The 15,848-nt window shown below is 40.8% G+C and overlaps 2 protein-coding genes and 1 long non-coding RNA gene across 3 annotated transcripts; 1 reads left to right on the top strand and 2 right to left on the bottom strand.

Moving 5' to 3' along the window:
• Positions 1-1,908: 1,908 nt before the first annotated feature.
• Positions 1,909-2,900, bottom strand: LOC26527181. Its single transcript, XR_001448968.3, has 5 exons — positions 2,671-2,900; positions 2,498-2,606; positions 2,343-2,435; positions 2,117-2,282; positions 1,909-2,061 (listed from the first exon to the last, which is right to left on the bottom strand). It is a non-coding gene; the product is annotated as an uncharacterized LOC26527181 (long non-coding RNA).
• Positions 2,901-5,977: 3,077 nt separating this feature from the next.
• Positions 5,978-7,256, bottom strand: LOC6585432 (mitochondrial carrier homolog 2). The gene has a single exon (XM_002011027.4). It carries the CDS (start codon positions 7,157-7,159, stop codon positions 6,107-6,109), a length of 1,053 nt encoding a protein of 350 aa, XP_002011063.1. The 5' UTR covers positions 7,160-7,256; the 3' UTR covers positions 5,978-6,106.
• Positions 7,257-13,046: 5,790 nt separating this feature from the next.
• Positions 13,047-13,958, top strand: LOC6585433 (mitochondrial import inner membrane translocase subunit tim16). Its single transcript, XM_002011028.4, has one exon. The coding sequence runs from the start codon at positions 13,303-13,305 to the stop codon at positions 13,816-13,818; it is 516 nt and encodes a 171-aa protein (XP_002011064.1). The 5' UTR covers positions 13,047-13,302; the 3' UTR covers positions 13,819-13,958.
• Positions 13,959-15,848: the final 1,890 nt, after the last annotated feature.

Raw genomic sequence — 15,848 nt, 5'->3', positions numbered from 1 at the left:
AATTGTGCAATTCATTTAAGCTCCAACAAGGCAAATGCGCGCTCAAATTTGCATGCCAAAAAGCAGACGAAGAAGGAGAAGAGAAGCGCAAAGCAACTCGAAGCGACTGCCAAGTGCTGCATCCTTATAACTTGGGCTCTAATGCGCACGACATTTGTCGCCTTCAAATGGTTAACAAGTTTCTGCAAACGGCGACAGACAGACATCATTTACTATGTGAGTTGTGCGTGTATGTGTGTGTGTGCGTCTTGTAATCATGTGAATCCGTTTAAACTGTCGAAGTGTATTGTGCGTCATTATTCTCTTTCGTGCCATTAGACTTGAATAGTTTTTCCAATACCATAAAAAAAAGTGGAGAAAACGACGTACTCTTATCATGTGTTGCTGCTGCAGTGCATGTACATGTGTGTGTGTGCGTGTGTGCATACATATGCATTGCACAGGCTGTCTCCGCCGCTACCAGGCGGCACTCAAAATGGCGTCTGATCAAAATTCTGATTGGCATGCGCTTAACCACGAAATACCAAAAAAAAAAAAAAAATATACCACATGGCGGTCTGCTCTTTGTCTGTATCGGTAATGACTGCCGATCAGAATAGTTATAAAGCGCTAAAAAATGTCTAAGTCGCATAAGCGGTTTATGTGCGTACATTATGGCATCCGAGCCAAAATATTGCTGCCTAAATATTAAAAATACATTAAATAAATATATGTATCGATATTTGAAATGCAACTGCAACCTTGGCAACTAGGCTGTATTTGCCCCACTTCATCACCGATTTGTCCCCCTTTTTGATTTTTATCAGAAATACATTTTGAACTTTAAAGCTGCCACATTTTTGTTGGGTCTTAATTGCGGCCAATTTGGCAATTTGGTAATTTTTGCTCGTGTTTTTATTGCTCAATGGCAACAATGAGCTTAAATAAATCATTTTAAAAATTGTATATAGCCCCCGCATGACGTGTGCCATGCAAATTGCATTTTAAATACACAAACACATAATATATGTACTGTATATACTCTATATATGTGTGTGTGTGGCTCATTACAAAGATCAATGGCAACACCCACACGAGCATAATTGATGCAAGTAACAAATGCTCGACTGCCAGTTACCCTGTAAAGAAATGTACCATATCTAGTGAAAATGCAATTAAATAATTTTTAAATTAAATATTTTGCTTATATAACTCAAAGAGCTAATGGCAGAACTATACGGAATAGAAGCATAATTTCAGCTAAGCAGTCTCTAATACCCATCGTTTGTCTGTTGCCATTGGGTATTTCAAATATGCAACATTTTTGTGTGCAGAGGCAACACAACAATTGGAATGTAAACTGTTGTTGCCTTTGGATAATAGGGGAGCCTACAAAAGGATGAAACGAACAACAACAACTGCACCAACAATTAAAACGCATTAAAAATGGCAAACGAATAATTCTACGCTCTAGGCAATTAATTATTTATAAATTTCTATAACTGTTGGTAATACCTTGAAATTATGTTTGACAAAAGCTCAAAATATACATATTTCTGTTTGCACGATTTGCTTTTTTGGGTATTACGAGGCTTAAAATCCTTTATGATCCTTTGTCAATTTGTAAAAAAAATGTCGAGTTATGTTCGGAATTATTAGGATACCATGTATTCTTATTTTCCAATTTAATAGTCAATGAATCTTTCTCAGCCCCCCGTTCGAAAGGAAAGAAGAAATCATATGGAATAGATCTAGCTGACAATCCTCAACATTTGCTTGAAAATAGAGTAAAAACTAATGAAAAATCAAACTCTAACATTGTGCACCTAGATGCTTCCTTGCCGTTACCCCCTTTCGGTACATCCCTCTCCTTATACTATATATACTCACTACATTCTTCACTAGCTACCATTAAATAGACATTAGAAATATTTTTATTTACTTGTTTATTTTCATACTCTGGCTGAATTACACAATTTTGAAACGAACTTAAAATTTGGAATTTCGGTGTTAATTTTCTCAAATGGGAATTAGCCAAAATGCAAAATGGAATTAACTATTTCTTTCATAGCGCCTCACGCTCTGTGAAAGGCGAACAGTTAGACTTTACTCAGTAAAATTCATCGCAACAACTTACTTATCTTATTCACACGCATCGGAATTCATCTTAATTTTGCCAAAACGTATTGCAATAGGTATTACTATATGATTACACGATGTAATTTAGTACTTGAAAAATTTTATACACATTGATCTAATCTTTCAGTTTGCCATAGATTGTAAGATTAAATGATTGATGATACCTGCGCGCATTAATGAAGTTGTTAAAGGGAGCGTTTTGAAGAGATCTACGAGATACTTACCAACTTTTGGTCACCCGGAAGCAAAGGTACGATAGTTCGCTTCCCAAGGCGATCAAGAACTTCAAAACTTTACACAAATTACGAAAGTGAATACTAAAGAAGGAATTAATAGAATCTGTGTGCGCGTAAAGGCTATGTTCGTGTGCTTAACTCACCTTTCTGGTAAGGAAATACGTAATACGAACACTTAAAACTCCAGTTCTGGACGATTGTTAATTAACTTTAAAAATTATTAAAGCTATGCACAATTGGCATCCGTGACGCCTGTAAAATGGTTGATCACATTCTATATTCCATTTACATTATGCGCTCTCGAAAAGCAACTCACCATTGTGTTACACACCCAATTCACAATGAATAACACATAAACTGTTGCTCAAATTAAAGTTTAAAACACATTACGAAATTTTGCACGCGTTATTTTATATTCGAATTCCTAAAAAGACACGAAACTTTTATGTTTAACAAAACAAATTTACAATAAATTTTTATTTTCCAACTGAAATTTTGAAATGCTGTTGACTCGAGCAGAGCCTAAACTGAAATGAAATATTTTCCAACAGACGGAGCTAAGCTGCTCCGAATTTTCGTTTGATCTCAAAGCCTACTACACAAGTAAAATTGCTCGATTAGCAGAGGCTTTGGAGTTCGATTGATTAGTGACTGCAAGCACACTTTATAGCTGTATATCGTTTATGTAGTGCGGCAAATTCAAAATTTAAAATCGATTGAACTACATTAGAAACTAAATTCAAAGTTTCGTAGATCTAGATTTGAAGGCATAGGAGATATGCTCCAATAAGTGAAGCTCTATCGATTTTAAGGCAAAATTATCGATTTTTTGTGCAAATTTTCGTCTTAAGCAGCAACAATCAAGACTGAGGGAGTAAGAGAACTATGGAGAGAGATAGAGTCTATTAATTGTGTTGTATGAATTGCCTGTTCTTGGTCAAAGACAAACTCGTAAGCGATGCGATTCGGTATTTCATCTAATTGAATTGCAATAATAATTCATACTTTGATCAATATTAATATACGAATATCGGGCACAACACAAAAGTGAGGCATACTCCAATAATAATTAAGTGGGGCACACAAAATGTTGGTCAACTCGACTCCAATGGCCACGAGACCATTGCATGTTCATTCAATAGACAGCAAGTGCATCATTTGTTCGACATTTCCGACAGATGGATATACACATATAGACACACACACACACACGCACACACATAGATAATACTAAGCACATGATATGCCTATAGAAACAGAAACATTTAAGTTTGAAGCATTATGTTAAATACTTGGGCCTTAACAATTTCGAGCGAGATGAGTTTAAGATATTCACAGCTAAATGCAAACTGCCTTTACCTAATTATGAATTTTCAATTCAAATACCTTTTTGTCAAAATACAATTAATGCTTTTATTTTCACCTAAGTTCCACAATTTCAAGTGAAACTGTGATATAAAACACTGGAGAGCTTCCTTGAGGTAACATGGTCAGATATGATCTGTACTTCAATCTGGAAAATAATTCCAGTCAAATAGCAGGCATGTCCTTAGTTTCCTTGCTTGCATTTCCTTGCTCATCAAGTAAATTTGAAAGACAATGGCACTCGAGCTTCGTTGCGTAACAGTTGAAGCGACCCTCGCTGACCAGGGAACAGGTCTCCTTTCTGCCGGTACCTCCCCCTGCCCCTCCACCTCATTCTCCTCCTCCAGCTGCTGCCCCATTAGTGCCCTCTCGCTCGCACGTTCACGCTGACCAGGGAACAGGTCTCCTTTCTGCCGGCACCTCCCCCTCCCCATCCACCTCATGCTCCTCCTTCAGCTGCTGCCCCATTAGTGCCCTCTCGCTCGCACGTTCATTGTAGTTAAAGACAAAATTGTGCTGCATCGTTAGCCTAATTGCATTTTCCAGGCTGAAATAGCAACAAGACAAGTCAAGAAAGCCGAACGAAATGCTAGAGAAAGGGCGCCAGGCTATGTGGAGAAGGAGAGCCGCATGCGGTATGCTGCATGCGTGCATGCGTGCATGCAGTATGTATGTATATGTCATAGAGCTGTCCACAGCGTCCTGACTTGGACTGCCCAACTCCCCAAGTTCGGTCAGCCGGCTCTGCGTTGGCGTCTGGGCCACAGAGTTGCAGATTGCATTTTTTGGTTATTAAGTCTGTACGCCTCGCCTTCTCTCTATCTTCTATGCTCATTGTGTGTGGCCATGTGAGCAGGGGTATATTGCACTAGAAGCCAACGGCCACCACATGAACTATACATAGATATATGAGTGCCTCAGTCTCTTCTCTTATAGAACAAAATCGATAAATATCGATTTCTAGTTTTACATTTTTACTTTGTATTGCACATAAGTCAAAGCTAATCGCACAGCCATTTTAAAAGTTAGTGTTAGTATCCTTTAGTCGTTCACATTTGTCCATTCATACAATTTGCCCTGTTTGGTTGGCCAGTGTGGCCAGGCACTGTCATTGTCATTGTCATCATGTGCATGTGCATGGCACACGTAACACGCACACACATCAGACACATAAACATACACACACACACACACACACACACACACAACCACATGTAATAACTAGTCGTTTATTTCAAGAACTCAAGTCTCTGTGGGCTGTGGACTAACTTTTGACTTTTGATTTCTCTGGCCTAAATGAACCTAACCAACAACTATACCAACGCACACCCTCTCACACACACATACACACAGATATACCCACACAACAGCTAAACTGTGCTTATTCCCGTTCCTTACCCTTCAAAAGGCGTCGGCAAAATTCGTTGAAGATTTTTGATATTTTCATTACGTGCAGCTGCCAGTTACGCATCATTGTGTATGTGTGTGCATGTGTGTGTGTGTGTGTGTGTGTGTGTGTGTGTGTGTGTGTGTGCAGCTCTTCTGGTTGGTTTATAAAATCTTGTACATGAACAGATTTCTATCACTTAATCTCTGCTGACATTTTATGTAGAAGCCAAGAAAAACGAGACCGAACGTAACGCTTACAACAAGCCCATTTCCCACACGTTCCACCCCATTCCGCAATGTTTACCATGCCACAAAATTTGGCCATGCATTTTAGCTTATGAATTAATAGAGACCACCCAATGGGTGTGTGTGTGTATGTGTGTGTGTGTGAGTGCTCCGTGCGTCTGGCCATATAATTCAAATTAGAACAAGGCCGAAGTGCAGAAAACAATGGCATCTACTTCACTGCCTAGTTAAAGCGCTCATAAAATTCGAAGCTTGAAATAAAATAACTGTTGAAAAATGTTAGTTAAATGTTGACAATTTTTAAGAATAATAAGATATAGATAGAGATAGAGATAGAGATAGAGATAGAGATAGAGATAGAGATAGAAAAAGAGTTAGAGATAGAGATAGAGATAGAGATAGAGATAGAGATAGAGATAGAGATAGAGATAGAAAAAGAGTTAGAGATAGAGATAGAGATAGACAGATACAGATACAGATACAGATACAGATACAGATACAGATACAGATACAGATACAGATACAGATACAGATACAGATACAAATACAGCTATAGATATCTATAAAATAAGATCCTAGTTCGACTCTTAGATTACATATAAGAAGAATAAAATTGAAATGTGTTGGGTAAAACAGAAACGATTTAATATAACGCGAATTTTAAATGCTTTGACAAACCAAACGAAACGAAATCTAAATAAAATAATAAATCTAAATTAAATGTAAATATGTTTTCTTTCCCATTTTGTCAATTACATCAGGCGGGAAACTGTGAATGGATCGAGGGAGCGTTGCACTTGCACTTTGGGCAGGGCGCGGCGAAACATGAAGGCGCCACGGTAATGATCTCCGCGTGCCACCAAATCCGAGAGGCAGTCGACCCACTGACCATAGACGGGCATATAGGGTGGTGCGCCCGCTGCCACAGCTGAGCCAGAGCAGGCCATGCAGGCGCCCACAACTTGAAGCGGATAGAACAGCATGACGGCTCCAAACTGAATCAGCACCGAGTTGTACTCCCCACGCCTGGAGTTGAACAAGCCGAAGCGGGCGCAAATGGCAGTCAGGGTGCTCGTACAGAAAAGGATGCCCAGATCGCTGAGGAGGCGTGGCACAAAGCCCACATACAAGCCGAGCGGTCCAGCCTGTGCTAGGATCTCCTCGACGCTGCCCTTCAAGCTCGAGTAGATCACCTCGCGGCCCACGAACTGAGCCATCTGGCGCACCGCGATGACGTAGAACGGATGCGAGATGGCCAGTCCGGTTGTAACGATGAGTGCGTCGCGCAGCATATTCGAAAGATATCCGCGAAAGGGATGAGCTCGCATCTCCAGGTGCCTCCAGCCGAGCAAGTTGACCAGGCTCTCCGAGAACGTAGCGTAGACGGTGTTGCCCACGACGCGGGCAAAGAGGCCCCGATATAGGCCAGGGACTCCGTCAATGTGCCGGATGTAGCGCAAGTAGTGATTCGCACTGGGCAGAAATAAGGTGGAACGCCCCAGCCAGTTGGTCGAGATGATGGCGGGCATCGGCTCGAAGCCCAGCTGCATCAATACCTTGGCATACTCATACGGGTGCATCACGGCGCCGAGGCCCATGCGCAGCACGAAGCGCCAGAACTCATGCGGTTTGGCCCGCACGACATCCAATGCCTGATTTTCCGGCTCCTCCTCCTCCTCGGCTTCGGCCTCATCAGCTCGAATGGCCACGGTCAGCCCGCCTCCATCGAGACGTGGTTCATATATATCAATTTGGCGATCGGCCATCGGCAGGGTCTTATCCCCCTTTTTACAATATTTCTGCATGGTCAGTTTTTAAATTTTTTGTAAATTTTTATTTTATTTGTTTGTTGAGCTAAGTTTACCGCCTGAATGAGCTGCCTAGCCTACATTTCTGAACTAAATTAGCAACAAATTTGGCATTTCTTGCCAAGCCTGTTTTCCGCTTGAAGTTGATGGATGAAAAACTTGAAGTTTCTCTTGAAATCGGCTTCACACTGAACTCCTTTGTGCCACGTGTTGTCCTCACTCGCAGCGCGATTTGTAACATTAAAAGACAATTAGATATTTCATTTGGTTTTCTCTGTATTTGATCTACATTCATTTTACAAGCCTAAACAGCTGGTGGAACGCCCAAATAGTTGGCTCTCTCTTCTCTCTTCTCATTTCTCCCTTCTCGCTTCTCACTTTCCCACTGTTTTAGCGCCTCGCGTTTGTCCCCCCTTTGTCTCGTCTCACCATTTTGCCACTTATTTCCGAACATGAAATTTCAATTAGGCGTCTCTCTACTCTATGCTGTTTTTCTGGTCAATTAAATGCAACCATATTGCCAACAGTACACCCACACGCACATACACACACACACGCACACGCACAACCAATGCGTATGAATTGCAATTGTAGCTCTTTTTATTTACACGCTGCAGCAAATGAAACGTAAAAACCAGGGACAAAGCCTCTCACAAAAAAACTCGACTATGTATAGGGTATATACGAAGTCTGTGCATCAAATTGATTTTTTTCATTTGTTTTTCCTTGCAATCAACTCGGTTTGCAGTGTTGATAAATGCGAAGTGTTCGCATGCAGTGTGAAGAATTTAATTAGTTAATCAAACAATTTGTGAGTCAATCATTTAATCAGACATCAGTAATTCACTCAATCAGCTGATTGATGATGTTTGATTCATTGATTGACTGTCAGAGTGATTGATTAACTGAATCAACAGTCAATCAATCACTTCAATGATCAATGGATAGTTGTCAATCAATCAATCGACAGTCAATCAATCACTTTGCTAATCAATGGATAGTTGTCAATCAATCAATCAACAGTCAATCAACTACCTTGCTAAGCAATGGATAATTGTCAATCAATCAATCGTCAGTCAGTCAATCACCTTGCTAATCAATGGATAGTTGTCAATCAATCAATCAGCAGTCAATGGATAATTGTCAATCAATCAATCGGCAGTCAATCAATCACCTTGCTAATCAACGGATAGTTGTCAATCAATCAATCGACTTCAGTCACTTCACTAAGCAATTCATAAATCAGCTATGTCCTTCGTTAGTTGGGCAGTCAATCAAACACTTTGCCAACCAGTCAATCAATCAATCACTTAGTTATTTAATGATTACTCGGGTAATCTATCGCCTAAAGCTACTCGATTAATCGAATCGTTTCTTAATTAGTTCGGCAATCAATCATTCAATCTTTTCATCTGTTAAGCTATCAATCACACATCATCATCATCTCCAAAGAATGCGTAGCCCATCTTCTGCAAGTTCCAAATTATGATCAGACCCAAGCGAGCTTCAATTATGTTCCCATATGAATGAATTCACTTTCGAATTTCATTTGAAAGCCTCGCAAATAGGTGTGACGTCTCCCCACCCCCTCCCCCGCTGGCAGCCGCAATAATATTGGCCGTTTTTGAAGCGTCTGGTCAAATGTGCAATCGAATGGGCTAAAGCCCCATTAAGTTGACAGAGGCTAGCCCAAAAGCGAATTGCCAAAAACAGCGCCAAATTGGAGGGGCTCCCCCACTCAAAAAAAAAAAAAAAAAAAAAAAAGGATTGAGCCCGCAAAAGCAACTTATGCGACACGCACAGTTGATTAACAATGTTGCAATTTTTGAAGCGAACAGCGTTGCGGGACGCAAATCTCTGAAACAGCCGGCGGACGAGGAGGAGGAGGAGGAGGAGGAGGTAATCGTGGGCGGCGAGTAGGCGCAGAGAGAACAATGAAACAATACTTCTAGCCTGGCACGCCCCCTCGATGGGCATCATGCAGTTGCCGCACGATTATTGCACATCACTAATTAGTGATGTGAATTCCGCGCGCGCGCTTAAATTTTACGTTTCGGCACGAATAGATTGGCGAGTGGGGAACAGAGATAGATGGTGTGTGTGAGAGAGAGAGAGAGAGAGAGAGACTGAATGGTTGTGAGTTGGGAGTTTGCTAAAAGTTGGAGCCAGGCACGGGCCTGACGTTGACATTCCACTAACAGTAAAATTGTTTTCCAAATCCTAAGCTTGCATGTTAGCCACAGGCAACAGCAGTCGATAAAACAGCACGACTAGCAGATACCCTGCTGCGCATGCTTTGTGGTTGATTTCGATATGTTCAAGAAAGTTTCAAGAATGGTCTTCAGATGTTTTCTAAAGATATGATATGCCATGATATACATACATATATCTAGTAGATATACTCTATAAAACTGTCTTTGAGAAGGAGCTGATATCCGCATAGACAAGTTATAGATGATGGACATTCTATAGTTGGATCGTCTATGGGAATACATACATACCTGAGGTCATGCTTCCGTCAATCTGTTGCAAACAGTTTCAGGAATACGTGAGACCCCGTTCTATGGTTATCAAAGCCAAGCGGCAACAACAACTGGCAATAGGCAACCACGAAACGGCAGCAACCGAATGAATGGCAATGAATGCGACACCAGACACTAGGCCTAAACATTTTCAACGCCATGCATCACCCACGTTCACGTTCACATTCGCATCCGCATCCGCATTCGCATTCAGAATCACGTTCACGTTGACGTTCCCGTTCAGATCCCACGTTCATGTGTGGTAAATAGTGAACTGCATTCACATTCGTCGCCAGCTCACCCTGCTGCCTTGCCTTGCCACTATTTGTCAATTCGTATACCCTAACTTGACGGCTCTGTTAAAATGTTACCCAATGAAACTATCAAAGTTGACAGTTAGTTTGACATGATGTTAAAATATATACATATGTGCGCAGCAGCAGCTCACAGATAATCTAATCTAAGATGTTTAAGTTTCATTATATACATAAATAAGATTTGACAAGCACTTTAACTGATGGTTAAACATTTATGTTCAGCTTCTCCCTGACATTTGATACTTTGATGATAATAATGACAAATATTAGTGCTTGTTAAATTTAACATGCTGTCAGCATACTTGTGAAGAGAAACATAAACTATAAGCCAACATTTAATCAGTTTGGCTTAAAGCTGACATCAACTTGTACTTCCCGTCAAATTTACCTTGACTTTAAACATAACACGATTTGCTAAGTAGGCGTCTTCTATAAAGTCAGTTGGTTGTTAACGTTCGCAGAGACTTGACAAGCACTTGTCTAATTGACTAAATCAAAGGACGCTTAAATAATGTCTAGGGTATCTGCTATTCGAGCACTTTTGTAAATCGACTCTTATTTGCTTAATTTTTTCTCGTTTTTTTGGTAAACTGCTACTGTTCAGGGATTAAAACTGCCGGATGCAGTGCGGAAATCAAAATGCTTTGGCAACCAACAGCGACAGATCAGAGCAGGTCGAGATAGAGCTAAAGAGAGAATGAGAGAGAGAGAGAGAGGGGTAATGCATTTAGTGTGGATGTGTGAGTGCTCCAAAACAAGGGGAACAAAAGGGTAACAGCAGTTTAAATGGCAACTAATCGCAAAATGCAGTCAAAATGAAAGCGAGAGACAGGAAGAGAAGACAGAGCGAGAGTGAAAGAGAGAGAAAGAGAGAGAGAGAGAGAGAGAGAGAGAGAGCGAGAGCGAGAGCTGCGATGCTGTAAGCGCACCCTGGGCCATGGTCAGGTGGAGGTGTTTGTATAATGAATGAGCTAACGCGAAAGCAGCAGCAGCAGCAGCAGCAGCAACAACAACAGCAACAGCAGCAGCAGCAGCAACAACAACAACAACAGCAATAGCAACATCAGCAGCAGCAATAACAACCAAACCCATCAGATGTGGCATTTTTTGGAAATTGGAGGCGAATGGAGGCCTAGGCTGGTACACTGGCCCACGCCAGCCAACCTCAAATCCCGAAACTCCATCAGAGTCCAGGCCCACGCCGCTGCACGCACAAGACAATGAAATCAAACGACAAACGCAAATGTGATCAATTACAGTTTGTGAATTTCAACGGCAAATGGAAAAGGCGATGCACACTGTGGAGCAAAGCAGGAGAAGAAATGTAGAATATCGAAAATAGCGATATCAATGTATATCGATTAATCGTTACACAATGATATACATACAGAGCATAACTTGTCATAATATATATTTCATAATCAGATAATTAAGTACAAGTATTTGTTAAATATAACTTCTTCAGAGTGGAGTTTACCTTCAGAGCTGAACACCTGCAGAACTCTCTCTAATATCTTATCACATGGGGAAAATTGTTCACGTTCCCCGTTTTCCCATTGTATTTGCCGCCTGGTCGCAAACCACTGTGCGGCACTGCAATTGGAATTGTTGTGCATTTGCGGCTAGGCTGGGCACACTCCGTAAATTGCCAATGTGGCGCTTTGCTAAAGGGGAACAAGGCAGGCAAGGCAGGCAAGGCAGGCAAGGCAAGGCAAGGCAACGCAAATCGAGGGCGTGGAATTGCGACTCGGTGGCATTACGTAATGTGAGGTTAGATTCGATTCGATGCGATATGGTTGGATGTGCTTTAAAAAGACGCCACTCCAAATGGAGCTTATGCAAATGCAAAACAACAATAATAACAACAACAACGCCAACAACTGCTGACAACTTGACTCTCAAAATTATGGCCACAAATTCCGGAGTCTCAGCCAGCCAGACTAACAATTGCCATTGCCATTTGACATTCGGCATTTGGCATTTGCCATTTGCCATTTGGCATCTGGTATATTGTGGGCTGGGCATTCTGACATTGACCGGCAACAAGTCATTATTGTAATTATGTTAATACCTGACGCACATCACATCATATCACATCTTTGTCCATCTCGCTTACACACTCGCTGTTGTCTCATTCCCGCCTGTTTGTCGACGTGACCAGCGCCTGCACTCCAGCCTCCACCTCCATTCTCCGGAACTAAGTCAATTTGCGCATAATTTGTTTACGACCTTTACGCACACACGGCCAGACATTCGCACATTCAGGTGGGACGAGTGTGGCTTGTTGTATTTTACTATTACACCCTAGATGGAGGAATCTTTGAATGAAGAGATTGAATATATGATATATATCTTTTATTCTTACTATTTCTTTTCTTGTCTGTTGGCTCATTGACGCTATGCCTTTCTCTCTCTATGTACCTTAGCCTCACCACCTCAATCTCTATCTCTCACTCAAATTCTCTCACTCTCTCTCTGTCTACTCTCTATGTACCTTAGCCTCACCACCTCAATCTCTATCTCTCACTCAAATTCTCTCACTCTCTCTCTCTCTTACTCTCTATGTACCTTAGCCTCACCACCTCAATCTCTATCTCTCGCTCAAATTCTCTCTCTCTCTCTCTCTCTACATATTTCTACCCCTTGTCTGTCTGCCTTTCTGTGTTTCCCTCTCTCCCACTCTCTCTATGCCTCTGCCTCTCTTGTCATCTTTCTCTCTCTTTCTGTCTCTCTCATTCTGTCTGTCTACATACCTCTCTTTCTTTATGTTTCCCTTTCTGTCTTATTTCTCTCTATTTCTCTCTCTCTGCTATTCTGCTTATCTATCACTCTGTCTTTCTGTTTCTTTGTCCCGGTCTCCTCTATCTCTGTCTATGCCATATATCTGTGCATTTTCAGCACTCTGTCTCTCTTTCTGTATCTCTCTCATTCTCTCTCACAATTTCTCTCTTTCTAACTATTGTATTTGAAGTTATAATTGGAGATTCTCCCAATTGGCAAATAACAGTATCGCATTAGCTTTTGTCTTAGATTCACTTTCTCGAATCTCAAATCTTTTTCATAAATGTCACACAGCATCTAAAACAAAGAAAACAAGAAAAAAAAAAAAAAAAAAAAAAAAAGCAAATATACAAGAAAAAAAATCGAAAAAATTGAAACACGTAGGGAAGTACACACACGTTTAAGTTTAGAAAATTCGGTACACTTGTACGTTAATGTTTGAGAAAAGTTGTAAAATTCTCTGGATCGATTCGAGGCACAGACTCCCAGGCAGAAGGGGGGCGAGACGGAGTGGGAGCAAATGGCCAAGCATTTTGCAAAGATCCTTGTTTATGGCGCCCAATCGGTGGGTCGCGCCTTCGTGAAGGCGGTGCGTCAGGAAATCGACGCATCGCGAGCGGCGGCACAACAGCATCGGGCAAATAGATTGAGTAAGGCGAAGGGCCACGATCTGGCTGTGAAGGGTATGACCCTGCACGAGGCGCAGCAGATACTCAATGTCAAGGATCTCAGCAATCTGGCCGAGATCCGTGCCAATTATGAGCATCTGTTCCGGGCCAACGAGAAGGCAGCTGGCGGCTCCCTTTACATCCAATCGAAGGTGTTTCGCGCCAAGGAGCGTATCGATCGTGAGCTGCAGAGCAGATTAGAGACGGCCATCAATCAAACCCAAAGCGCAACTCCAACATCGCCAACACCACCACCACCGTCACCACCTCCACCAGCAACGTCACCAGCCGCAGCAGCAGCTGCAACAGCAACAGCAACAGCAACAACAGCAGAAAGAGCAACAGCAACAAAAGCCAATCGAGCCTAAAGCAAATTCTGTGTAATTCGAACAGCATTTAATTTCTTCTTCTTCATATGTTTAATGACCAGCAAAAAAATTAAATTTGGGTTTATTCAAATAAATAATACGATTCATAAATAGTGGATTAAAGTCAATAGAAATTGAAATCAGTTGACACCAAGTCTAAAGCAATTGATCTCTGCCGGAGATCTACGTAATTGCATCTGAATGAAATATTTATGGGTTTTGCTTTAAGCATTATCTACTCCATAGTAGTTTCCCAACTTATCACATCTAGCATTTGTGATATGGTGTGAAATATAGCAATAGCGTGAAGTGATGTGGTGAAGTAATTGTCTCTCTTGTCAAAATAGCGTCCTATTTTTATACCCTGAACCCATTGAAAATGGGAAATCAGGGTATAATGGTTTTGTGAAAAGTATGTAACAGGCAGAAGGAATCATCGCAGACCCCATAAAGTATATATATTCTTGATCAGGACGACGAGCTGAGTCGATATAGCCCTGTCCGTCTGTCCGTCCGTCCGTCCGTCCGTCCGTCCGTCCGTCCGTATGAGCAAAAGGATCTCAGAAGATATAAGAGCTAGAGAGCTGAAATTTGGCATGCATACTCGTGTATACCATAGGCAGTACGAGTTTGCTTTATTTTTTCGATAACTCATCCGATAACTTTTTTATCGAGAATAATCGAAAAATCGACTTGGTTTTTTCAGCCTAATTTGAACACTTTTAAACCCGGAGACTTCAAATTTGCGTTGTATATAGAGTTAATGGATACAAAGATTTTGTAATTTACAGATTTTGGATACCACGCCCCCTTCGCCCCCAATTTGTAAAAAACGCATTTCAAGTACTAGAGACTTGTGCTTTGGAACGTACACACATTTTTACCATATGATTACGCTCTAAAAGTTTCATTAAGATCGTGTGTCTACAAAAGAAATTATTCAACAAATAAATTCTCATAATATTGACCACATTGCAGCGCAGCCAAAGCGCTGTCGCTGCTTACTGCGCAGCTAGCAGAGCGCGTGCTTATAAGTGTGTATGTATGTGTGCATAAAAAAAGCCCAGAATGATTAGAATATCAGCTTGGAGGAGGGTTCAGGGTATCTCCTAGTCGAGCAGTCTCGACTGGAGCCTTCTTACTTGTTAGAGTTGTGTTGCAGTTATTACTCAAGTTGGCAGCACGACACTCCGCGTGAGTGCGAGTGAGTCGCATATATGTAGCTGATGAGCTTAGTACCGGCTGTTAATGAGAGAGAATGAGATGGCAGCTAGGCTTCTTGGCGAAAAGCTGTGTGTGTGTGTGTGTGTTGGTTGCTTGAGGGCAATAGAAAAGAAACTTTGAAGAAAGTCCAGTAACACTATAAAAATGGAAAGTGAAATGATGAGAAAAGCTCCGAAATATATATAGAATAAAGAGAAATTATAAAATGTATTTATTTACAGTTTAGCGCACCGCTACCTAATTGGTAACTTAATCTAAATAGATATTTACAAAAATTTATTTACTTAAAAGCTATATTATTATTAATATTATATGCTATATTTTTGTCAATATAATAGAAATTAGTGCTTATAGCAATTCCAAGTAGGCTGCAAAATGTATACGAAACCTTAGTAGGCTTTGGTTGAACTGAAGTTAAGGCTGTATGAGAATGCCAGACTCTATAAATACATATATATATGAAATCCAAGTAGGCTGCAAAATGTACACGAAATCGTAGTAGGCTTTGCTTGCACAAAATTTGAGGCACCTCCGGAGCATTCCGAATATTCTCAGTTCAGTAAGAGCTCTGGCATGAGCTAGAGCTCCTATTTTTCTTCCAAATTTTTTTTGTGAAAATGTGAAATTTACAAATATATAAAAATTTAAAATATACAGTTTACCAAAATTAAATGTATATTCAGTTGAAATTCATGTTTCGGGAAAAAAAAGAATCAAAAAATGTGTTTATAACAATTTCGTTTCGTATATATTTTTTTTGTCCGTGGGAAAATGTAAATTTTTTTGTAGTTCAATCAGAAGTGTAT

This window comes from Drosophila mojavensis, unplaced genomic scaffold, assembly GCF_018153725.1.
Source record: "Drosophila mojavensis isolate 15081-1352.22 unplaced genomic scaffold, ASM1815372v1 contig_136, whole genome shotgun sequence".
Taxonomy (NCBI): domain Eukaryota; kingdom Metazoa; phylum Arthropoda; class Insecta; order Diptera; family Drosophilidae; genus Drosophila; species Drosophila mojavensis.
This window is presented reverse-complemented; position numbering and strand designations above follow the sequence as displayed.